This window comes from Oreochromis aureus, linkage group 3 (genome assembly GCF_013358895.1).
Source record: "Oreochromis aureus strain Israel breed Guangdong linkage group 3, ZZ_aureus, whole genome shotgun sequence".
Classification (NCBI taxonomy): Eukaryota; Metazoa; Chordata; class Actinopteri; order Cichliformes; family Cichlidae; genus Oreochromis; species Oreochromis aureus.
Genome location: NC_052944.1, coordinates 36,979,205 through 37,003,648, shown reverse-complemented (window position 1 = coordinate 37,003,648; position 24,444 = coordinate 36,979,205). Strand labels below are relative to the sequence as shown.

Sequence of the window (24,444 nt, the reverse complement as noted above, 5' to 3'; positions counted from 1 at the left end):
ACCACTTGTCAGTTAGTGAGTTAGTTCAACTCATCAGCCATACAACTGGATAATCCTCCTTTCAGTATTTTTATTTTCCCGTTGACTTCTAGATAACCAGAAGTCTTTCGGCAAGTCAGCTGGCTTTACTTTTCAGACCTGGGATGTACGTCCATCTCTCTGCTGTATATTATCAGCTTGCCTTGTGATTCGTTGGCTACTATGACTGCAGCACCGAGAAATATATTTGCTCTCCCATACATTAGACAGGCCCATCTCAAACTTTTAAAGTAACACAGACTCCTGTGAAAAGGGCACCCTGTGATTCAGCAGCTTGTAGAGCCACCTTTAACAGCAGTAACTTGAAGCAATCATTTTCTTTTTCAGTTTGTGAGTCTCTCACATCGTTGTGGAGGATTTCTTTTTCTTCTTTACAGTGTTGCTTCGGTTCATTGAAGTTTGCATGCATGCATTTAAGTCTTTCTTTACTATTTCAGTCATTCTGTTGTAGATTGGCTGTTGTGCCTGGGATCATTGTGCTGTTGTATGATTCAGTTTCAGCCAAGCGTTAGCTGCCAGACAGATGGGCTCATATTTGGCTCTAGAATACTTTGGTATGCAGAGAAGTTCATGGTTGAATAAACGATTACAAGGTGCCCACAGCCTGTAGCAGAGTGCTGTGTAAACACATAGTGAGTGAAGAAGAAATACTCAGTGCATCATGGGAAGCCCCCAGCACCCTGAGCCTGATCACCTGATCCAGTCCTATGTGCTTTATCAAAAGGAAAGTTTTAAACCTAATCTTTAAAGACATTTTTAGAGAGAAGTTGTTTTCACCTGGAAACCAAACAAGTTGCACTTGTTCAGTCTTTTTCTAAGTGTACTGCCATACGCGCACAGAGTTCTGTGAAAACTTTGAGATAACTGAATGTGTATATGGACCCTATCTTTGCAATCTAGGACCTCAGATGCAGCTCTGCTTAGGGATATTTAGTAACAGAAAGCATGAGTTTTGCTTTTGTTTCAATATCTAAAAACGTCCCATATTTTAGATCTTTTTTCGTGTTCATTTGTTGTTTCACAGCATCGCACAACACTGGTGCAAATGTTGCAGAAACCAGTGCGGCACAGACTTCTGTTGTTCCACTTTCTCCATTATTTTTCTAAGAGTCTCGCCCTAATGATGAAAGTCACATCATCTTCCTGTTTGGATCTCAGATACTATCAGCAGACAAGAATGTGTTCTATAAATAAATTACGACTCGCTCGAGGCTCCAGTTCTGCTCCAAATATGAGTTACAACGTTAGCGCATTCAGACCAAAATGTATTTCTCTGCAGTTCTGTTTGTACAAGAGAACAAACAGTAAATCAGACAGATGCCGTTCTTATAAATTTTAATCCCGTTTCAAGACCGTTTATAATTTGTTTTAGCTTTATTTAGTAGAAAAAGAATGAGTTCAAGTGAGGAAGAGTGATATAATAATAATAAGACATAAAATAAATAGTACTGGCGTTATTTCTCTATTTTTCATCCATATCGCCTATTCTGGGTAATATGTTTGTTTTGTTCTTTCTACTTCATCCTTGTTTTCTCTGTTGTTTTTATGTGTTCATCATTGCTGGCAAGAAAATAAAATTTTCTCCTCTTTCCTCAGAATCTGCTCCCAAGGCCTTTGGTATCCCGCTCTCCCAGGTCATCGCCAACGACCGGGCCTACAAGCGGCGGCAGGATGCTCTGAAGGAGAGCAGGCGTGACTGCCTCGACCTGGAGGCCAGCGTCCTGCGATTCAGAGCGGAGAAGCGACAGTTCTTCAATGGGAGCAAACCTCTGGTCAGCTCCTCGTCCATCACAGGAGGAGGTCTGGGCTCGCCGTCTGCTAACTCTGTGGCACCGGCGCCAATTTCGGACCCTCAGAACAATTCGCTGTCGACCACGTTTATGGATAACACCGGAAGAGGACAGAGAAGGGTAAGATTTCTTTGAGTGAAAACACACACACAAAAACAGAGTGGCAGCAAATGATATACAACTGCTAAACTTTTATAATGACTGAAATATAACAGTGTGGTAATGGCTGGGGTAGGTTTACCAACAAAAACAACTTGGATGTGTTTCAAAAACTTTTCTGACCCAACTATCCACCCCAACCTCCTTCATACAGGGACATCAGAGTCCGTTTGGGGCGTTTACCAAAATGTCTGGTGTATGTTGGAGATCAGTTAACTGTTTTTTAAAATAAATAAATATGGTAAGTATATACCATGGTAAAGCAGTTGAATTCCTCTTGTTTCAAGTGCAAGAAGAACCTTCAGTGGTCTGAGAGATTTCAGTTCTGATACCAGTGAAGTGAAGTCTTGCAGGACATGTGCTTCTTTCTGCCAGATTTGGTCTCATTCACCATGAGGATTATATGTACGTGCTGTACTCAAGGCCTCCACACTAATCTCTGAGTGCATTTCTAGCTTTTTTTTTTAATATTTCCACAGCAGTACATTTGTAGTGAAAGTGGTGTGTGCACCTACATTTGTGTGTGTTTGTGTGTGAACCCTCTCTGCTAGAGGCCATTACACTCTGTAATTTCTTTTCATGTTGATCTGGAACCAGTGGTTATGTAAAGCTTGTAATGAGTATCATTACAGCCATATAACTGTAATCGAACCTGAACCAGCTATCGAGTGCAGGCGATAAGAGTCGGTCATTGAGGTAAACAGCACACACAGCCCTGCCTCAGTGGTAACATTTGATAGAAATGAGACTTTAATGTGATTCTGATGATTATCTTCATTACTCGTTATGAAACATGCATTTTTTTTTTAATGTGTTAAACGGTTATTTATTGCTAATCTGGGAATGGATTGTATTGTAACATTAAAAAAATTACTTCTGTTAAATTTCTGTATCAAACTTTTTGAATAATTTCTGTGAAAATCTGCCTCCAGGCATAACAGGCTGCATCTTCAGGTCAGACATATTAGTGATCAGTGGGAGCAGGCACTAAATCTGCTAACACAGTGTTTGTCACCAGGAAAGGCCTTGGTATGGAAATCTCTCTGCAGCGAAGCAAGCTGCTGATTTCCTTTTTATTGCCTGTTTTTGAGTGGCTTTTGATACAGCTTGTGGAGCAACTGTGGCCATAGGGAACAGCTACATACATCAGTGAATTCAGATAGATCTAACAAGTGCATTTTACAGGCAAAAAACAAGCAACAAGCAACTCTGAGCCTTATAGTCTTGTATAAATGTGCCAGTTTATGCTATACCATAAATACTAAGAATGTTTTTTTTGTTAAGTGTATTGATTTTCCAATAAGATTACTGGTTATGGTGGAATGGAAATGTCTATAGCGTTGCAGGTCTTTGTTTAAAGGTCTGACACAAACATGTGGAGATCTTGAATCATGAATACATTATCATGAATAATAAAGCAGGAGGAGCTCACCGGTGTTGTCACTATGTTGTGTCTGACAGGAGAATTATGGTGCAAAACAACCTGCTGTAAGGACACCTTGAATTATTATTTGATTTTGTACAGGGGCAGCAATGGAGAGTTCATTAGACAGTGTTATGATGGATGATAGACAGGGATGGTCTTTCTCACATAAGGTATTACAGCTGTGCAAAACACTGAGCTGCACATGAAGTGACAAACTATCCTGGATTTCAAACAGAATGACATGGCATACCAGGTCATTTGCAGATGTTCTCTAATATTCAAAATGTGTTTCTGATGAAGGTTAAGATTAGAAAGAAGCAAATCATTTGCTGAATCCAGTTGTTTTAGATCAACAAAGGTCAGCTTAAGTAATATTTAAGAGTTTCTAAATGGAGGAAGTCATCTGGAAGATCCTGATTTGCAGAAAGTAGGAAAAACTGGGCCTGTTGTGGAGGGCCGCACCAATAAGTAGGACTGGATAATTTGTTTTATCAAAGGATGAGAAGCTGGGACTGTTGTGAAGGGCTACACCAATGGGCAAGGGTGGGCACTTAATATTTCCAAGGGGCCACATGAATAACTGGGACTGTTGTTGAGGGCCAGAGCAATAAGCAGGGCTGGGCAATTAATATTTCCAAGGATTGATAGTTAGGAGGACAGGGGGACTGTTGTGGAGATCCACACCAATTAACTTATAAAGATTTAAATTAATATTGAGCACAAGAGGATTCCGCTTATTGGTGCGGCCCTCCACAACAGCTCCAATTTCGCATGTGGCCCCTGCACACCTGCTCAGGATAGGTGGTTGTCTGCTCTCATTATCAGCTGTGGCTTGTCAGTTTCCACCTGTCACAAATTGTGCTATCCACCTGTCAGTCAGAGTATTCGATGTGTATGAACATAGTGAATATAAAGGCAACGCATTACTTTTTTATGCAGTTAGGATGATAATGTGTGGCATTTAGTAGCGCAAGTTTGCAAGTAAAGGAGGCTTTTCACTGTTTTTTGCACAAACTGCACATTTATTGTAGAAAACACAAATGAATCATGTTCAGATGGAGGAAATATCTTCTCATTTCTGCAGTATGTTGCTGGACTGAGCTATGGGGAATTTCTTGATGTTCCTCCAAAAACTATTTGCAGGCCATAGACATGTGATTTATATTTCTGTGGTATTCAGCTCCTCTGACATTTACTGCATGGTAACATCAAGACAAGCGATAGGAGCTGACTCGTCTCCTCTGCTGGCCTCTTCTCCTGCCATCCATCTTCAAATGTACTTTCCATTTTCTGTCGTCAGCGTCCCTTTGTCTTTCTCCCATCTCATTTTCCTCCCTCAAGCCTGCGCTATCATCTGTTGTGAGCTTTTTTCCGTCCCATTATCACCTCATACATATTTGCCTCAGCTTTCAACGTCTCTTGCTTTTCTCACACTAATGCCTGCCTTTCCTCATTGTTTTCTGTGCTGGAGCATTTGACCTCACACGCTGCGTTTAGTAATTAATTATGGATTTTCCTACATATCTGCACATTGTTCTGTTAACAGTGCTACAAATGACTATGAGATGAAAGTTATAGCTAATAGTGACAAATCGACAAAGAAATACCACCAATTGTGAATTTCCCCTCATTTTTAGTGACCTAACAGCACTCACACCACTTTCAAATGCAGCACACGGTTGTTTTAATGGACAAAGCCCTAGCTAACCCACAGAAAGTTACATAGACTGAGTGCTATTTGGTGATAAGCTAAGTTCACAACCAGCTGGAGAACACGATGAGATATTTAAGAGCTATAAAGGAAGATATTATCTTTAGGGACTGGTGGAGACCAAAAAAGGGGAATAAATATTGTACTTTTATGTAAATTATGAGCGTATTATAGGCATATATAAACATTTTATTGCTCCGCAGGGTGGTCTATCAGTGGACTCGATCTCTGACCTTGTAGAGAGCCAGTCTCGCCTGCTGGAGGCGCTGCAGCTTTCCCACCCGGCTGAACTGGAATTGATCAAGTCGCCGGGTGGCAGCTCGTCGGAGGGGAGGACCCAAACCAAGCTCAGCCTCAACCCCATCTACAGACAGGTGCCTCGGGTGCTGGAGAGGTGCTGCAGTCACATCGAGACCTATGGTGAGGATTCAAGTCTCCCAAATTTTCACCCTTTCAGTGTCATTTATTGGAGTCCATCCATCTGTAAATTTTTAAAAGATGATGTGTGGTAACATTTTGTATTCCAGGCCTTCAGACCGTGGGTATCTTCCGAGTCGGCAGCTCCAAGAAGAGAGTGAGACAGGTGAGGATAATTATTCTAATTAATTCATTTATTTAAAATAATAAATTAATTTAAATTATTTTTATTTTCACTAATAATATACCATTAGTTTTTGTTGTTGTTGTTTATTTGGGGTCCATCGTCTCCTGATGTGCTGATAACTGAGGAAAAATGCTGGAAAAAATATACAGAAACTCGTTCATTCACATTTTCCCTGAAAAAAAACCATGGATTATTGCCAGCAGTAGAGGAGTGGTGTAGCTCTGCATGTCCCCTGATTCACCGTCGTGTGTTTCCTGTCACTCTCAGCTGGATGCAGGAATATAAAAATAATCTTTGCGCGAAAAGCTGATGATGTGTGAGATCCTGTTTTTGAGAAATGTGTCCATCAGGGAACCGTGGCCCTGTCGTGACCCGAATATGAGTTTGAAGGGACTGTTGTTGTTTTTTTAAAACACTAATATGTGTGTTTGTTTGTGTGCGTGCTCCTCAGCTACGGGAGGACTTTGACGTGGGCGTGGACGTCCAGCTGGATGAGGAACACAGCGTCCACGATGTGGCAGCACTGCTCAAAGAGTTTCTGAGGGACATGCCGGATCCTCTGCTGCCCAGAGAGCTCTACCCCGCCTTCCTGCATGCCAATTGTACGCACGCCGCCCCCATACACACACACAAACACACACCGGCTTTAATGATTGAGTCTCAGTTTTCGTTTCAGCATAATTAGTGATATGATGGGTAACTAACTTCTTCCTTCTCTTCCTCCTCTCTGGGCCTCCTGCAGTGCTGAGAGGAGCAGACCAGCTGCAGTACCTCCAGCACCTCCTCTACCTGCTGCCTCCCTGTAACTGCGACACGCTGCTGCGCCTCCTCGCCTTGTTACACACTGTGCAGAGCTTCGCGCAGGACAGCATAGGAACCAACGACGAGGAGGTGGGACCTGTGACTGATAAAGTTCAGCCTTTGGAAGCTCTCGTAGTAGTGGCATCGAGGTCGAAGCCACACAAACACAAAATTAAAGCATTCGCCCTAAGGGCAGTGTCAATCCTTCAAGCACATAAATGTAATATAATTTCCTAATCGAATTCCATCCATTTCCAGTAAAAAACAATCATAACAGAGGCAAAGAAACAAAAAAAGTTGGCACCACAGTGCAGTAACTGTTCCCACATTCAAAGACAGAAGGTGGTTGTTGGGGGTTCTTGGTTGTAGAGGAATTCATTATATATTAGACTGTGTCATTAACCTTATTGTTTTACCGCCATGTTTCTCTTAACATTCAGATTTTATGCTTGTGATTTATTCTTTGGAGGAACACTGATTTTAATTTTTACACTACTGAAATTTCTTGTGTGTTTCATAAATATTATGCACATGAATGTTGTTATTATTACTGGTAGAACTCTATGGTAATGCCACACTATTAAACATTATTAAGATATTAGGAAGTGCTTACTTCATCATTTACATAGCATTACTTCCCCCACATATGGCATTTATAAATGCAGATACTTTATTATGATTATGTGTATTACTGGCAATGATGAAGTAACAGTCATAGCTGTACATGATGTAACAGTAACAGATGGATACACATATCTGTATTTATAAATGACATACTAAAGACTAATCAAATACAATGAATAAAGCACTTGCTAATACTTTATTAATGCTTACCTGTGTGGCATTATTATATAGTATTACCTTATTATTATGAGTAGTAGTAGTAGTTGTAGTCATTTCCACTGCCTAAAGGTATTACTTAGATGTGGGAAGGGTCTCAGAGTCTAATCTGCCACAGTTTCACAGTTCCTCACAAACACAGGCTACTCTGTTCACATTGCTAAATTTGAAGGCTAGCTGTGTTGTTTCTGGCTGTTACAGTATCACATTTTCTCCATAATATTACAAAAAAAAAAAAAATCATGTTAATGATTTCATTGGCTGTCCAGGATATAAAATTAGTGGAGAGAGAGTAAAAACTCTACCAGAATAATTCCTCTGCTTCTTTTTGGATGGCAGGTGTTATTAATGTTGTCTTAGTGGTCCTCCTGAGGGTTAGGGTCCGGGCTGATACTTAACCAGATTACAAAGCAAACATTTCAGACTAACTGGCCTTTCCTAACATGGAGTTTTTAAGGTAAGTCCCTCAGTAAGTTGTACCTCGACCAGATGCTTTTGGGAGCTATCAACAAGCAAGAGGAAAAGCAGAAAAAGCATTTATAGTCAGTAAAACTGTCCAATTCGTCCAGTTGCCTCTTGTGAAATACTGGAGAAAAATATACTGCATGGACATTCTGGTGTTGCTTCATACCCAAAGCTGTCCTGAGATTTGTGCTGCAGCTGCTTGTTGGTTCTCAGTAATGTAAAAAAAAAAAAAAAAAAATAACAGGCTCATGTTTAGAAAACTTAATTTACCTCAGCATATTCCATCACTGCACTTTGACCTCCATCACCGCCTCCTCTTCCTCTGCTCTCCAGATCCCCGGAAACAAGATGACGGCCGCTAACCTGGCCGTGATCTTCGGGCCGAACCTGCTTCAGAAGGAGCGCGGGGGAGATGTGAGCCCGCAGGCGATGGGCATCGAGGACAGCACGGCGATCATCAGCGTCACTCTGATGCTCATACAGAACCACAGGAGACTCTTCACGGTACCAGAAACACACAGTGCTCTTTCAGTCATTCGTGGAAGTGATTCAGAAATATCTTATTATGTTACACTCATTTACAACTCAATGTGTTTATTCGTGGACTCTACTAGAGCAGCTTTGCATGACTCAAAGTTCACAATAATCCTTATTTATCTTATACCTGGCCTCCCCTTTCTTTAAGTTCACTTTCTTCTGATTGGCTGCCCCTCAGGGCACTGGAGGCTCTCTCATTAACACTATGTTAATCTGAGAAACTGGATTCTGAAGTCTGAGCTTAGACTTAGTGCTCATCATTTCAAAGTGTCAGACTAAATACTCATGCCTTGGCAACCCTGGACACCCTTATTATCTTCCTAGTTTGTCCGGGTTTGACTGGCTCGGCCTGTTTCCTCCCGTGTGACTCCCCCTCAACAGACAGCTGTGATGCTCCATCCGTCCTGGAGATGCTAATTATTTTCAGTGATGCTTGAATCTGATGTGTGTTCCTGCAGGTTTCTGCAGAGCTGCAGCAGGAGGTCCTGATGAGTCTGATCCAGACCGACCCGGACATCATTGACTACCTGCTGCGTAGGAAACTCAGGTAACCGTGACAACATGTCAGTGGATCAGCCGTCATCAGATCTGGTGTTGGTTATGTTCGTCTTCACTAAGAAAGCTTTGGTTTAACATTCGTGTTTCTGCTCCGTCACAGCGGCAGTCACCTGACAGAGGAGAGCGGCAGTGAGTCCACCGGTCGTCGGGACACGGGGGCATCTCTGGACTCAGTGGGAGCCTCCAGCGGCAGCCTGTCCCCTCTGGAGCCCCCATCACCGCTTTTCCCCCCGGATGGGAGCGGCGGTGATGGCAGCCTGACCAGCGAGGTCTTCCTGAACGTCCTCAAACTGAACCAGAACAGGAAGCGGCAGGACACCAGATACGGTACTATGGTCTGCTTGAGTTTTTGTGAATGTGAGGCTCTGAAGACCTGAAGGAATTTCTCATTTAAAGTTGTTTCTTTAAAAAAAATCAACATTTAAAACATTTAGATTAATGACAGGAGCAGGAACGATACCACAAAGCAAGGTTTTGAGGTTTTCAGCTGTTTAATATCTGCTTAGTTGTCTTTTCAAGCAGTTGTTGATTTTTAGGTGAATTTCCTGCCTGAGACAGGAGTCTTTAGAAAACCCTGAAACAGTGCTCTACAGTTTCACCACCATGTATTAAAGCATCTCTGAAGGCAGTGTAATGTAGCACAGACCACACGCTGGCTGCTGGAGGTTGTGGACGTTTGTGGGAACGATAAATGTGCCAACAGCACCCCCTAGCTGCGACGGGCGATGCTGACACAGAAGATGTTTTTAACCTGTTCTATCTTAAATTTGCTTGACAATCTGAAACATGTAAGAAATCAGGAAGGGGGCAAATACTTTTCACAGCACTCTATGACTCATGTTACACAACTTTAAGATAATAAATAGTTTTTTTCTTTCAAGTTACGAAACCCTGTCCTGTTCTTGGTCCTGCAGGTGAGGTCCCTCCTGGTAAATCCATCCGCCACATGCGTCAGTTCCACTCCCATCACAACCTGCTCAGCCTATCCCAGTCCTCCTTCTCTTCCTCGTCCTTGTCCTCGTCCTCCACCCCCAGGCTCCACACTCAGGACTCGGATGCCCAGGACCGTCGAGGCCCGGGTCTGAGCTCCGCGCTGAGCTTCTCTCTGAGCTCGAGTCTGAGCGGCTCGACCGAGAACAGCATCTGGGTGAGGCAGACGCCGCAGGAGGAGAGCAAGCCATCGCCGACCGCTAATTTCTGGGACTTCTTCACTGGGAAAGGGTCGGGCTCAGAGACGATGGTATGATGAAGGGCGAGGAGAGGAGAGAAACAACCGGTCAAGTTCCAGATTCACTTAAAGAGATGCTTACTGGTGTAAATAAAACAGGTCTCTCCCTGACATTCCCACTTGACCTCATAACCGTCCTGCTGTGGGTTTTCCAAGCTGGAAGTTGGAATTTCCCACGTTTTTTGGCCCCTCTTGAACTCAGCATGGGTATGAATGAAAACTAGAAGAAATGAAGGACACAAACTTCTCAGACACAAACAAACGAAGGAAGAATAAATCAATGAGATTACCTGAAGGTGGATCAAATGATAAAACCATGTACAGGATGGATTCATATTTTAAACCCTGTTTCTACCAACTACAACAGCATCTTCTGACACTCTGTGTACAGAAATCATACCAGGCATACTCCGTTTGTTTGTTTTTTCCTGCAACCTGCACTAAGCTGCTTTTGCAAATGTGAATCAGCTGCTTAATATTCAGTGATGATCTCAAACACCCGACAGCATTCAAGCCATGACGAAAACCTACATTTTAGAACCGCAAAGTGTGTTTCCCCAACTGGCACTGCAGGTCAAAAAGCTCAGTGTGATTGCATCTGCAGTAAATTTGGTTAAAACTTTGATTATCATACCTGAATATGTAATTAGGATGTTTGACATTGATTCTGTGCCCCTGAAAATGGTTAAATAGCTAAAAAATGTACATACAAAAGGCATTTCGAGACAGTTTTCTCCTATAAATCAGCCCTTAAAGCTGCAGCAGGCGGCTTCTGTTTCTCCCATCAATGGAGACAAAAAAACCTTACATACGCCTGCTCCCCCCTCTGGGTTTTAGAAAGTAAAGTGCAAGACTTTGGCCAAACACGAGTCTTTGCAGAACCAAAACAACAAAAAAAACCCTGATCATTGCAACCAAATCATGCTAGGAGTGGTGTTTTAAGCAGCTAAGCACAAATAATCGTGGCACTGGTGTTGCCTGCTTACAGTATATAAGGCTTAGTATAAATTAAGAAGTCTGTGTAGGTTCCCAGTCGTCCAGTTCATGATGGTCCAGTCACCTTCTGTTCAAGCTCTTAAGACTACAAATTAAGATCTATGCTGGAGACTTTAACCTTGGACAGCGGGGTTTAAACCCAATATGAAGGCAAAAGTCGGCAAAGACTTATTTTTTATTCTCCGAGAAGAACAGGCCTGCGCTCATCTGGTGGGTCGGACTTAAAACAAAGAGCCCCTGATTTTGAGGGGACTGTTCTTTATTTCTCCCTGCTTCAGCTTTCATGGTAAATGTGTCAGTGTGAGTGGAGTCAGCCAAAGATTGTCTTTTTGCGCTCCGGGGATCAGCTCTGGATCTTTAGTTTAAAACAGTAAACTCTGTCTATTATTCTCTGATTTCACATCCATTCATCCATATTTTTATTCTAGACTCTGCTAGAGTAGTTTTACAAATCATCCAACCACCTCAGATCATCTTCTGTCTGAAAGTATTAAGTAAGTGAAGTATTTTCAGTCCCTGACCCCAACCTTGATGCGAGACTCACACTAGGGAAACCCGTGGTTTGAGAATGTGGCATGAATGCACTTGGAATCTGTTTCCTTTGAAATGTTGCTTTAAAGATGAAGACCAGGTCTGCAACCACTCACAGTCAGTTGCTGTCTTCAAAGCAACGTTAGCGCATCAAGGTGGCGATAAGGCGGAGTCAGCCTGCTGTCAGTTTGGGGTTGAGATTTGTGATAAGATGGCAACTAATTGTAATAAATCAGTGAAAATTGCAAACCTGTTGCTGTCTATATAAGCAGAATTTCAAATTGACATTAACTACTTACATTCAGTGTCCAGCCGGAACCTTATAGATTTAGATTTAAAGCAGAAATTCCTCCACAAATAATGACGTAGTTGCTGCAGGACGGCAATTTAACTGCAACATCACATAGTTGCTCAGCAACCAGGCTTTTATAAAGGAATATAACCAGAATACATACAGCTGCAAACCAGATAGTAATTCATCTGCATTTATAAATAAAACTGCACTTATTTGCAAACCTCCTCCAGTCAGTCTGAGTCAGACTAGGATTCTTTGCAGGAAGGTTGCCTCCCGTTTTTTGTGCAGTCACCTTGAAATCAAATGTAGTTGATTCGAAGTTGAGGATGTTGCATGCGCAACCTCTGGATGACCATTTGGTTGCTGCAACTACCTGAAATCGACAACACCAAAAAAAAGATGCAATCGTCTGGCAACCAGTGAGAGGTGTCCATCCTATTTAGTATGACTGAACCATAAGGCAGGTGGGTGGAGCTTTAAGGCAGGTGTGCCTGAGGTGAATAACAACTCTCTCTGATGTCATACTGGTCCAAGAGTAGAAAAAACCATCAGAAATGAGGCTGATTAGCTGGTTTTTTTTAGGGATTATTTCTACATACTAATTATACATTTGATTTGTTGGGCTTGGTGTCTGAAACGTTGGCTACTTTAACAGTATGACAGAAAAAAAACATATGAGGTCCACTTTGTCAAAGCGTCCTTGAATATTAAACTGTCTACAATCTAAGAAAGTTTTTTTTCTTTTTTTGTATTTTAAAGCAGCTCAGAGGGACTCCTGCTATTATCAGCAGCACATCACAGTCACACCAGTTTGGTAATATGGAAGTAAAAAGATTGAAAATGGAGCCAACGCTGGTGGACTGATCAGAAGTTTATTTTTTATAATGAAGTTTACTTGTAATCACTACAAGTTGTGTTGCCTTTGAGTTGTGAGCAGTTCTTATTACATGAGTCACTTTAAGTTCCCCACTTGTAAATAGCAATGAGGTCTATACAGAATTCACCAACTTTTGGTATATGGTATTTTTTGTAAACCAGATTTAACATTACTGTACCTCCATATGTCACATTATATCAGTACAGAGATGTGTTCCCAACCAAGTCCGTAACGTCTCCTCTTAATACCAACATAATGTGACGCACTGAGCTGCCCAGTAAAAGCTGCTTTTCTTTTTCTTCTTTCTTCGATCAGCTGCAGCTGCAGAGAGGAGAAGCAGTCCTTTAAACTTGTCTATGGAAGCTTGTTTGTGCCACTATAAAAGAAAATGCCATCCATATGTCAATAAAGTATAACCCTTGCACCCTCGCTTACCAATAATTGCTATATTGCTAATTGTTACATTTTATTCATTTGTGGCACCAGGTGTCAATCTCACAATTTTGGGTTATCATCACAAACCTACTTACTCAAACATCTAAAAACAATAGCTCAGAATAAAAATAAAAATAAAAACAGCTTGAAATTTAGTGTTTCAAGTCATTTACTTGATATCAAGTTTAAAATTTTTGATATATGGTTAACAAAAATGTTTTTGTTGGGGTTTTTTTTCCGTGTCACAAACAAGCTTCCATACGTGCCACATATTTCTGACACAAACATTCTGACTTGCATTAAACCCATGTATAAATGCATCCACGTCTGCTTTAAAGGTTATCATGATGTGTCAAAATTCATTAAACCAACAGGAAAGTACAAAGATGTCTTCAGCAGGATTTCACAGGTGTTGTTGTCCTTTTTACCACAAGAGGGCGACATTTGCCAATTCATTGCAAATTTTAACATCCCCACCCAACATACATGGTTTTCCCTACAGTCTGTGCACACACTCAGTGCACAGATAAACAAAATAGGTTTGGGAATAGTGCCAAACAACTAGCGACTCGTTGTACAAAGATATATATTTTTGTTGTCGTTTTTGTATCCGGTTCTAATTTCTGGACTGCAAACAGAGAACTTGTGCACTCCGTCCTTCACCCTCAGCAGGTGAATGTATCATTTTTTTCTGTCCCTGTAAAAGAAACGAGGCATTTCTTTTTCTGTATTGTTGTAAAATCCATCAGTGCTTGTGTGAACCTGCTGTTTGAGAATGTACCACCTACCTGCAGAGAATTAAATGTCAAACTGCCTCCCGTGTCATTGTTTACTGCTCACAGTGCAGGCAGAGGAGTGGGATAAACGCACTGAGTCAGTGCGCCGCTTCAACGGCTTCTCGGAGCTGGAGTGCGGTCATGCTTTTGGCAGCAGGACAAGCATCTTAAAAGCACTAATGTCAGAAGACAAAAAAGCCTCCGGGGTGGATGATCTCACACAGTATAGGCAGGCAGAAAGCTTTTTAGCTTCCATTTAAAAACTAGAGAGCTCTTTTTTTCATGAATTGCCTACAATCATCTCTTTCATTAGTCCAGTATCCTCAGTTTTATATGTTTGCAAAGTTTGCATAACTTGACTTTTAGCAGGAAATATCAGGGCTGTAAACTGCGTCACTGTGAATCCTGGACCATCCAGCTGTCTGCTAATGCGGTGGTAACTTGAAGCAGCGGGTTCCGACTTTTCTGGCTCATGGCTCCTTAACTTGAAGCAAACTTTCAGGAAAACTGAGGTTGCCGAAAGAAATCCTAATTGCTGGTTGTGGCAGCTGAGTGAAGATGAGCTATGGGCTTTAACCCACAGTGGGAAGCTTCAGTTTTGGTGTGTTTTAAGACCTTTTTTTTTCTATATATAAAAAGGGTTTAAAATGTGAAATTATTTACATTCACACCATTTTCAGATATTTTAGGGTTTCTGCACCTTATTCTAAAACAGTGTTACACAATGCTGACCTGATCGTGCTACGCTGCAAAATAAACCCCAAATAATTCCCCCATATTAGGACACTTTTTTTTTTTTTTTATTCATGTACCAGGTCCAACTGTCCAAATACAGAGAGAGGACAAATTAAACATGCCTCCCAAACAAACAACAAACACCGTCAGGTCTCAGGAGGTTAAACAAGTACAAATATTAAATAAACTGCAGATCACTCTAAATGTGCCTAATATTTTGGCAGGAATGATGACAGTCATGGTAGACTGACACCTCAGAAACAACTGAATGCAGGTAAATAGTTGTTTTTGTGGTTTTCTGGGCTTCTACAGAAAAACTTTTAAAAAAAAAAATAAGTCCCTTTAAGCTTTCAAGCATCTGTTTCTTAAATACTTAAGTGGAAGTTTTCCACTGTGCATCCGTTTTGTTTTTTTAAAACCCCATCGTCAGAATCATCCATCATTTATGTCAACTTTAAACATGGACAACGCTTGTACAGCACTCGAGCAACCTCTCATTTCTTCATATTTTGCTTCCAAGGAGCCAGACTTTATTGTAATTTTTTAAAGTGGTCTTGGGCATCAGTCCCCGGGCTTTCTGAAGGTCTGTTAAGAGTTCTCGTTGGACATTGGCTGTTTTGTCACCCATTTCCAGTCCAGTCCTTGTACCTGACCATTTTCAGAGCAGAGTAATACATTTATTTGTTTCTTAAGCCACTGTTACACTGATCTATAAAGCATATGAACATAAAAGGGCTCCAATGGACCAGTGCTGTGTCTACTCCTAACAGTCACCTTAGCAAAGAACCATTTTAATCAATTTTAGTTACTCATCCTGAAAAGATCCAACTCATTAGATTACGAGCATCTGGCTGCTACTTACCCTCTTAATTCCTGTGCAACCAGCAAAGATGTGTTTATTTTTTTCCACACAACTTCACAACCTCCTCTTTTCTACATGTATGTTTAAAAAACAAGACGCTATAGTCAAACATTCTCAATGAAAGAGACAGAGCAGAGTTGAGTTATCATCAAAACCAGTTTGTGTTTTATTTCAAACAGTTTGGACACCATCAGAACCAGCCGTCATTCCCAAACTTCACTGCATCTCCACGGACTCAGAATGAACGTCCGACAGCAGCAGCCCCACCAATACAAACACCAAGAGGACAACTTGGTTACTGGTCTGTAGTCGCAGACTCTGCACGAACAAAAAACCCTTCTGTGTTCACCTGGTACAAAAATACGCAACCATTTAAAAAGCAGATTACCTTACTTGTGTTTACCTGCAGTAAACACCTTTTTCTGTGCTGATAATAATGAAGTATACATTTGAAACGAATGCAAAGAAACCCCCCCTCAAATAAAGATTTAGTCATTAATTTAAAAACAAAAACTTCTAGACTGCGCTGTTTTGACCTTCAGTTTAACAGTGTTGGTCTCTGTGAGGCTGCTGCTACTTTGCACACTAAAAACATACATTAGAGGAGTGTTAATGACACATTCAGTCACTTTATGTCCGTCACATACTGTGTTAAACACATTTATTTGGTGAGTGATGTGGATGACCAAAAGCTCTGAAGAGACAACTGTTAAAGGAAAAATCCACCTGTAGCTGTGCTTCTGACTCCTCCCCCACACCAACAAAAGCTGTTGTTAAGGGAGTGCATTTCATCAATTTCCTATAATGCTGTTCAAAAAGCACACCGGGGATGCTTGACTGCTGCCTTCTGTTACTCGCTGACGTATATGCTTAATTTTAGATAAATAAAATAATCTATAAAACAAAAGTAATAATAAAAATGACTAGATGAAAATATTTCTCAAAAAAGGAACTTTTTATATTTTAGGGTGCAAAAACTGGCCTCTGTCTCTCCACTTCTTTTCTTCTGACAATATTTTAATACTGTTAGAATTGAAGGTGTAGCTCCAAAGTTTTCACTCTTTGCTGATGACATTTTATTTTACAGTGCTTAACAAATTACTTAGACTACCTCTGAATCTAAGGGTTAAGCCACAGCTGCTGTATTGTTACGTGTCTGTAATGACTATCATTTACTTGCATTCCTGACATAAATGGTTTTAGGGGTTGGATGTTATACTAAGTTTCTGACTTCTCTGAGAAGTCCACAGTGTCGGCTCAAATTTGAGTATAAAAACAAGAATTCAGTTTGTTTTCTGCCTAATAATTATAAATATATAAAGTTTTGAAGATATTTCTTCAAAACTTTGACAGGTGTTTTACTTCTTGAAAATGCTTTGGTTGGTTTTGGTTTGCATGGAAGAAGCCAACTTGTTTGCTAACATTTGCCAACTATTTGCTGAATGATAGTGAAACGGTAAAAATTACAATGCAAACATGAAACGGAGAACGGTCATCTTCAAAGTTGACTGGATTTGCTTATGGAAACGTGTCAGTTTCAGACATAAGGCACAGCTTTAACTTTCAAGGTGAACAATGGTTGCACACTTTTTCCAGTTAGTGATTGCAAATAGATGGCCATATTTTGTGCAACCACAGCAATCTGCTAAACCCAACGCAATCACAAAGTGGTTTTTGGTGTAATAACCTCTTTGTGACTGATTTCACCCATCGACAGCCGGCAAACTCCAGCAACCACTCCCACATCTTAGGTAAAAAGCTCCCCATTACCTAAGATGTGGAGAAATTTTGCATTAGACATAATAACGGCATCTGCAATATCTATAAATTAGTGCTGTCAGGCACTAATTTATAGATATTGCAGATGCAGTGCATGGCGTAGAGATTAACACTGACAGCACTACTATAAATGTGAAAGTTAAATATAGTGAAAACTTTGCAGTGGAACTACTTGAAGCTCAATACTAATATATACCATCTCCCTCAGTTTCTGTCAATCCAGTATAGTCGTTTTTCTGTGTTCTTATAGACTTTGATCATCAGTAGAAATCAAACACAATCAGGACTACATAAAATGAAACAAACACCAACACCAGCTGCTGATTTATTTTAATCCTTTATGTAACCTAAAGTGGATTTTTCCTTTAACACTGTGATCACACATCAGGTTTTAGACAGTCATGTATTTTTTTTGCACACCAACATCTAATAAGAGAATGTCTATAAAGTGAATGTATGTTAATAAACTCACAGCTCCATTGTGACCATTCCATATATTTGGGTTTGTTCGTTTTGGCCTGCCCGGCATGCCAGATGGGTGGGGTTTGCAATTTTTTAAGCACCAGGCAGACTGAAGATATCAACCATAAGAAAGATATCTTTGAGAGATAACGTACACTAATATTCTTGATCTAGTTTTGTTGATTATTCCAAGCAAGCAATTATTTATATTCCAATAGTAACATCTGTATTTATGTACAAAACATCTCTCATTTCACACTCCCCAAATTAGATCAAAATAAATCCTCAGATTTTCAGAGCTGCCTACATACAGCAGACAACAGTAGACGATCAAAATTAGTAAAACACAAAAATAGAAACAAAGCAGAACATCAAAGGAAAAACGTTAACATGGACATTCATAATATTAATAATAATAATAACAATAATAATAATAATAATATTAATATTTAAATAAAAAGAGCCTTGCTTCAACGTAAGCATCCAACACATTGTTCTGCCAAAGGTTTCAATGAATTCTGGTTTTCATATTAAAAAAAAAACAAAAAAAACCACAAAAAAAGGCTTCCAACTGAATCTGTGGACTTCCATCTCACTAATAATGTGCTTTTGTGCTTGTCTGTGTTGATTTACATCTTGAGTACATCTACACTTTGTTTATTAAAAAAAAGAAAAGAAAAACAATATAAACATCATTTGGTATGTATGAACGCAACTTAAAGAGTCCACAGATTCTGTTGGTGTTTCAAGTGATTTGCAGCCAAAAATGACTTTCTTCAGATGTCTGAAAGTTATAAAACTACTAAGCCCCCAAGAAAAAACAAAACATAAAACTTGCGCAACACTTTCCTTTAATGTAGATTACTTCCTTTAAGTTGATTAGTTAAAGAGCAGCACTGACGTGAAAGAGAAATAGTGTTGACTTTGAACCTTCGACTCACTGAGTGAAGTGCTTCGGATGCATCGTCAAGTAAGTCGCTCGATCTCCTCCCAGTCGTTTACACAGATTTGAGAACTTTGAGCCAAATGAGGTATTTGTTCAGTTAAACTATTTGTGGTTGTAGTTTTATGTAACATAAATGGACAGAATGACTTTGGAAGAGGCTGACAGTGATTTAACTTTACCAAAGTGATCTAGATTGGTCATATTGCTATTACCTTGAAACCAAGATAACAACTTTCTCATGCTGAAAGAACTAACATGCAACCGAGAGAGAGAAATCCACAAGCTCACATTATTTTGTAACATATTTTGGCTGCTCTGTGTTACGGACATAAAACCTGAATGATGATAAAAAGTGTCACTTAGCAACTTTTCAGAGCAGTTAAATCATTCTTTGAAGAAATGAAAATTACTTTGCAGTATTTTGGGGGGGGGGGTGATACTCCTTCAAGACTAGACCTGAATTCCCTTACATTTGTTTACTTTTTAACTCTGGGAGTCAGGACTTTGACAAGTGCTAGGTTGTGGTAGAGTGAAAACACTGAACAGCCACAGGCATGAATGCTGTTAATTTCACTAAATTGCACGATTGAAGGACAAAATGACAAGTTTTCTGACAAATATTTAAAAGTGCTTTTCAGCTTTAACAGCGGAGACGGCGACTTCACCGTATTGCGATGCACCCAAATCCACATGTCACAGGTCAAGCAGCAGCTCTATTTTTTTTTTTTTTTTTTTAAATTTGACTGTACATGTTAACATTCAAAACTCAACGGCTGTATAATATAAACACCTTAAAGGCTGCATAGAGCTTTTTTTCCAAATCCGCTTTGCATCTGCTGCAGCTCTGTTACGAAGGAGTGATAGCATGGAGGCTTATCAGCTTGGCAGTGTAAAATATACAACACAGTAACTAAACTGGGGTGAAAAAGAAAAGGTAACTATATTTGGTTTGTGCAATTAAAAAGAAAACAACAGAGGCGGAAAGGGTTAATGCACAGCTGGAAAGCGAGACCGAGCCTTTAAAATGGCTTCTGCTTCTCCTCAGATCAACTCAATCAAACCCTGTTTGTAAGTTTTAATTCTGTTTTTCAAAGTTGGCAAGTTTGATATATTTAAATATTTGGTCTTCATCATACTAGAGAAATGCAGTAATTTGAAGACCTGAGTTCAAACAGGCAGTCAGGTTTGTTCATACGTACTGCATTTTTATTTCTTTTGATAAATCTTTATGTTGTGTGTAAAGCAAATATGAAATGTTAAATTCGGAGAGTTTTATTTGGAAGCAACTGGAAGATGTGACGCTGGACTTTCAGACATTTAAGGAAAACAAAACAAAACAAAACAAACAAACAAACAACAACAGACCAAAAAAATACTTCATTTTCTGTGTTCTGTGGCTGTACTGGACACACAGCCCTAGAGACCAGCTGGCGGCATCTGGCAACCACTGGTTGCTAGGGAAAATTGTATGTTCCTAGATGGGTTGGCAAGTGGTTGCCTTCAGTAGCTAACATGGAACTGGTCCCAAAGAGGTACACGGCGCTGCACCGAAAGCCCCCTTGCAATTTCTTTGGTTGCTAGCAGGTTGCCATGGTCACCGGTAGTTTGCATGAAGGACTCACAAAATACTCGACAGCTGGCAGTGCAACTGCAAAAGGTGTGACGCGAACTGGAAAACCGAGACCTTTAAAGTCAAATATCGATAAAGCGACCACAAGTTGGGGGTTTTGGATGCAGTACCCTGGCAAGCAACCACTTGCCAACTGGTTGGAGGATAAACTTTTGGTCACCGGATGATCACCGACCTGTCTGTAGGCCTGTGTGACTTAAGCCTTACCAATCTGAATTCAGCAACACTAAAATGGCAGCAGAGCCCATCAGCAGTTTTAAGATGAATCTGTAGTAAAGAGAGCTTGAAAGTTCTAAATGCAAAAGATTTCTCCCAGGTTTTTAACCCCTAATGGGGGTCGTCCCCTTTGGAAGTAGTTGTTGCTTTTAGACATGAATAAGTGCAGTTTCTTTCTTCAAGCTCTCAAGACCAACATGACCTGGATGACTGAGAACCTACACAAACACATTAATCTGTAATATTCTGAAATAGGAAGAGAGAAAGTACATATAAATCTTGGTTATACTGGCGAATTTTACTATGTAACCCAGTTCTTCACTTTTACCCCTCTAAAGGAAGACTGCAGTTAACCATTTTTCGTATAACCCACATAGCCAAGTTTTTTTGTTTTTTTTTAACTAAAGAAGAAATCCTGCCCAAAACTATCCAGTTATTTGATAAATCACTTGAAGTGACTACTTACTGGAATCACTAAATGTTCAGCTGATTAATCAGCTTCAATCAGCTGCCCAGAGTAGCACTAACATTCAAGTAACTCAATTTAATGTAACTGCCCACGCTGCAATTTAATGAGCATTTCAGAAACAGTAAGATAACCACAATGCATCCCATCTCACAGGATGCATCGCCACTAAATCTGAAGCTGCTGTTGATGCTGAGGAGGGGAAGCCATTTGAAAGCGGCCAAGACAAACATGAGAAAGAGACGGTCTTACTGCAATAAAATAAACCATGTCGCAGAGCATCAGCGGATCACATCCGCAGACCTTTAGCATCACTCAGTGTTACCGAAGGCTGCATTTCACGATTCTGGAGTGGAAAACGCGTTATGTAAAACCCTGACTGCCTGCCAGAGCTGCAGCTGCACGAAAAACACTTAAGCCAGAGTCGAAATTGGCCTGAGCGTGGCTGAAACTGCGAGATGAACCAGCTGCAGAAGGGTAAAGGCGTGTGTGCGCAGAGAGGCACCCATAAGCACATGAGACAAACTCGACAAACTTCGACGCTGCGTGTCGTGTAGTGTGTAAAGTGGATACCAGAGCTGACTTAAAGGAAAGAAAAGCATTAGTCTCATAGTGCGTCCCTTTAAAAAAAAAAAAAAAAAAGTACAAATGTGCATATTGTGGCATCTTTAAAAAAGTCAGACATGTTACAACAACATATCCTTGAGAGCAAAGGAGCGTGTGCTTGCTGTCAAAACCATGAGAAGCTGGCATTTTAAAAATTAGCTTATGCTGTTGAAATACTTCCTTTGAGCTCTTTTCCCTCCCCTACTGTGGCACCACGAGGGGCTCAACATGGCACAACACACCAGGAAGTTTAACCACCATCCACTTTAGACGCTCTAGACACTCTGGAATCTAGAACAGGACTGTTGGTGATCCAAAGGATTGGATTAAAAAATATAACATGTGGCAAAGTATTCTTTTCTTTAAACAGGGTTGCTTAAAAAAAAATTTATATAAGCTGCAAATTGTACTTTTGGTCAGCTGGTTTCACTTCTCTCTAAATTTTTTTAGTTAAGAATTTTAAACCTGAAACAAAGAGCCTTACTGATGAGTGTGGGGAACATTTCAGCTCCATCAACACCTCCCTGGTGGCTGGTTTCCATTTCAACCATCGCCTGTAACACTGCGCAGGACGTGATTGGCAAAACGTCACTATACAAAACACCGCAAACTATCATCAAAGCGCCACGCTCACATTCAAGCCGTTCACTCACTACAGGTAGTGTCAGTGGTTTTGCTGTGACAGGTGGGACTTCCGACAGTGCTGTCAGACATTAAAGGAATCTTTGGGGGAGATGCGTGTCGATGCAACAAGTCACAAATAGGGCCGACTCAGACCTTAACCCCCTGACACCAGTTGCATCCAAAATAGCTGGTTATGCCGCATCATCTCCTCCTGCTCGTCCTCCACATGTCAGCCTCTAGGATTGGTCAGTCTGCCCACAGTGCAGAGCGAGTTTCGTGGAATCTGGTGGGGGGGGGGGGGTGGGGGGTTCTAGTGGATGTTTTTTTAAAATATTTTTTTAAGGTGCTCTGCTGCAGCAGTGTGGACACAGAGGATTTGAACGGTAATCCAGAAGGCTGTCACAAGACCTGCCACACACGTCTCAACCCGTCCCGAGTGGCGCTCCAGGGTAGCTCCGCCTACAGGGAATAAAACCTGGATACTTAAGTGAGGGCGGACCAGGTGGCTGCCATAAGCCCCTCCCCCCTCTGTTGAGTGACAGTCTGTTGGGGACTTACGACCGCCTTGGTTCAGTCTCTGGACTGGTAGAACAGGATGTATCCTGACTCAGAGTTCTTGGAAATGTCCGAGGTCAGACCGTAGAACTCCTCGATCGCCTGTGCGTCGATTTTCTACGAGAGAAGACGACAGAGGTTAGAACTTGTACCAGGATACAGTAATAACCTGGATCTGGTTCTTGTTTTTGCTTTCAAAGCAGTGTTAACTTCACTGGCCAATAGGTTTTTTGTTTTTCTTACAAAACCCTTTCCCCCCCATCTGATAAACAAAAGACAATAACTAAATAAAAACTAATACAGGAGGACCGAAACCCGTGATGAAACAAGAGTAGACACATGGACAAATAAGACGCTGTGTAACTCTCACCGGTTAAAACAAGATAAACTTTGATACTTATATATTTTAGTAAACTGAATCAACCTTAGCTGCAGTCTATTAAATTTAGCACAAAAAGTAAGGAAATTTGTCTTTGTCAATTATTCCAACGGCCCCGTAAATGAAAATCCAATATCACATAATGGGTTTAACAAAAATATATTTTACAATACAAAAGAAAAAAGAAAAAAAAAGATTTAGGAAAGTTATTCTGCAAATTTACCTAACTTTATGCATTTTCTTTTTAAATCATATTTGAATGACAGCTTCATGCATTTTCTGACCATGATTTTTAGGGCATCTATCATTTATTTGGACAGAGGCTTCAAAATAACTATCCAAATATCTGCAAAGATGTGCAAGTGGGAAGAAGATTTTCTACGAGGATCCAGTAATAAAATGTGAGAATTACAAAAGTGTGGTTTAAAATCATCGGTTTACTTGCGTCATTTTAGCAAATGTGTGCATGAATAAGGAAAGAAGAAACAATATGTTTATATGGAAGGTTTTGTTTGCACAATTCTCAAAATGAATAAATAAATTACCATTTATTTATTTTATTGTACTGTTTTATCTTCATTTTATCTTGTTTTCTGAATGTCACTTAAGCTTTTCTAGGGGTTTTTTACTTCTTTTGTTATTGGATGTCGTGTCTGAAAATTCCTTTTAAATTTTCCACTGTGGTTGAAACATACCCTATATAAGCACATCTAGTCTTGCTTATATTGATAATTGATGAATAATGTCTGGCTCCTATTCAATCCAGCAGTTTTCTGGGTTAAGTAAAGTTACAGGAGCTAGAAAAAAACAAAAGCTGCACTTTTGGAGTGAAAGATATCGGGGTCATAATTGTAGAAAGCTAAATAAGTTTGAGTTCCACAAGGAAACAGGCAAATGGCAGAAACAAGCAGCCAAAAAGAGATCAAAATAACTTATCAGAAAAAGAGTTCAAGCTAAAATATAAAACAGAGAGAGGCATGCAGAGTAAATCTCCACAAACCATAAAAAATAAGTTAATGTTTCTTCTCTGCAGACTCAGCAGAATCTTCCAGACCAGATGTCTGGGCGGGCCAAAGTCCCGCTGTAGTGGAAAAATACTGTGGAGGTTATATCAGT

At 40.4% G+C, this 24,444-nt stretch overlaps 2 protein-coding genes across 5 annotated transcripts in view; one reads left to right on the top strand and one right to left on the bottom strand.

The window, feature by feature from the left end:
- The window catches only part of arhgap36 (Rho GTPase activating protein 36), a 76,143-nt gene extending 62,036 nt beyond the window's left edge, over positions 1-14,107 (top strand). For all 3 annotated transcript variants that reach the window (XM_031757393.2, XM_039610127.1, XM_031757399.2), the window contains exons 4-12: positions 1,636-1,949; positions 5,329-5,545; positions 5,653-5,708; positions 6,181-6,331; positions 6,472-6,620; positions 8,169-8,339; positions 8,831-8,919; positions 9,031-9,257; positions 9,845-14,107. In XM_031757393.2, the coding sequence (XP_031613253.1) occupies positions 1,636-1,949; positions 5,329-5,545; positions 5,653-5,708; positions 6,181-6,331; positions 6,472-6,620; positions 8,169-8,339; positions 8,831-8,919; positions 9,031-9,257; positions 9,845-10,176 (1,706 nt within the window). In that variant the 3' untranslated portion in view covers positions 10,177-14,107. The remainder of the gene's footprint in view (positions 1-1,635; positions 1,950-5,328; positions 5,546-5,652; positions 5,709-6,180; positions 6,332-6,471; positions 6,621-8,168; positions 8,340-8,830; positions 8,920-9,030; positions 9,258-9,844) is intronic.
- Positions 14,108-15,802: 1,695 nt separating this feature from the next.
- The window catches only part of usp12b (ubiquitin specific peptidase 12b), a 29,983-nt gene continuing 21,341 nt past the window's right edge, over positions 15,803-24,444 (bottom strand). The window contains exons 10-11 of one of the 2 annotated variants that reach the window (XM_039610119.1): positions 22,953-23,066; positions 15,803-22,853 (exon numbers count right to left, since the gene is read on the bottom strand). In XM_039610119.1, coding sequence (XP_039466053.1) covers positions 22,965-23,066 — 102 coding nt within the window. In that variant the 3' untranslated portion in view covers positions 15,803-22,853; positions 22,953-22,964. Of the gene's footprint in view, positions 23,067-24,444 lie in introns of both variants that reach the window. The other variant, XM_039610118.1, reaches the window with a different exon arrangement.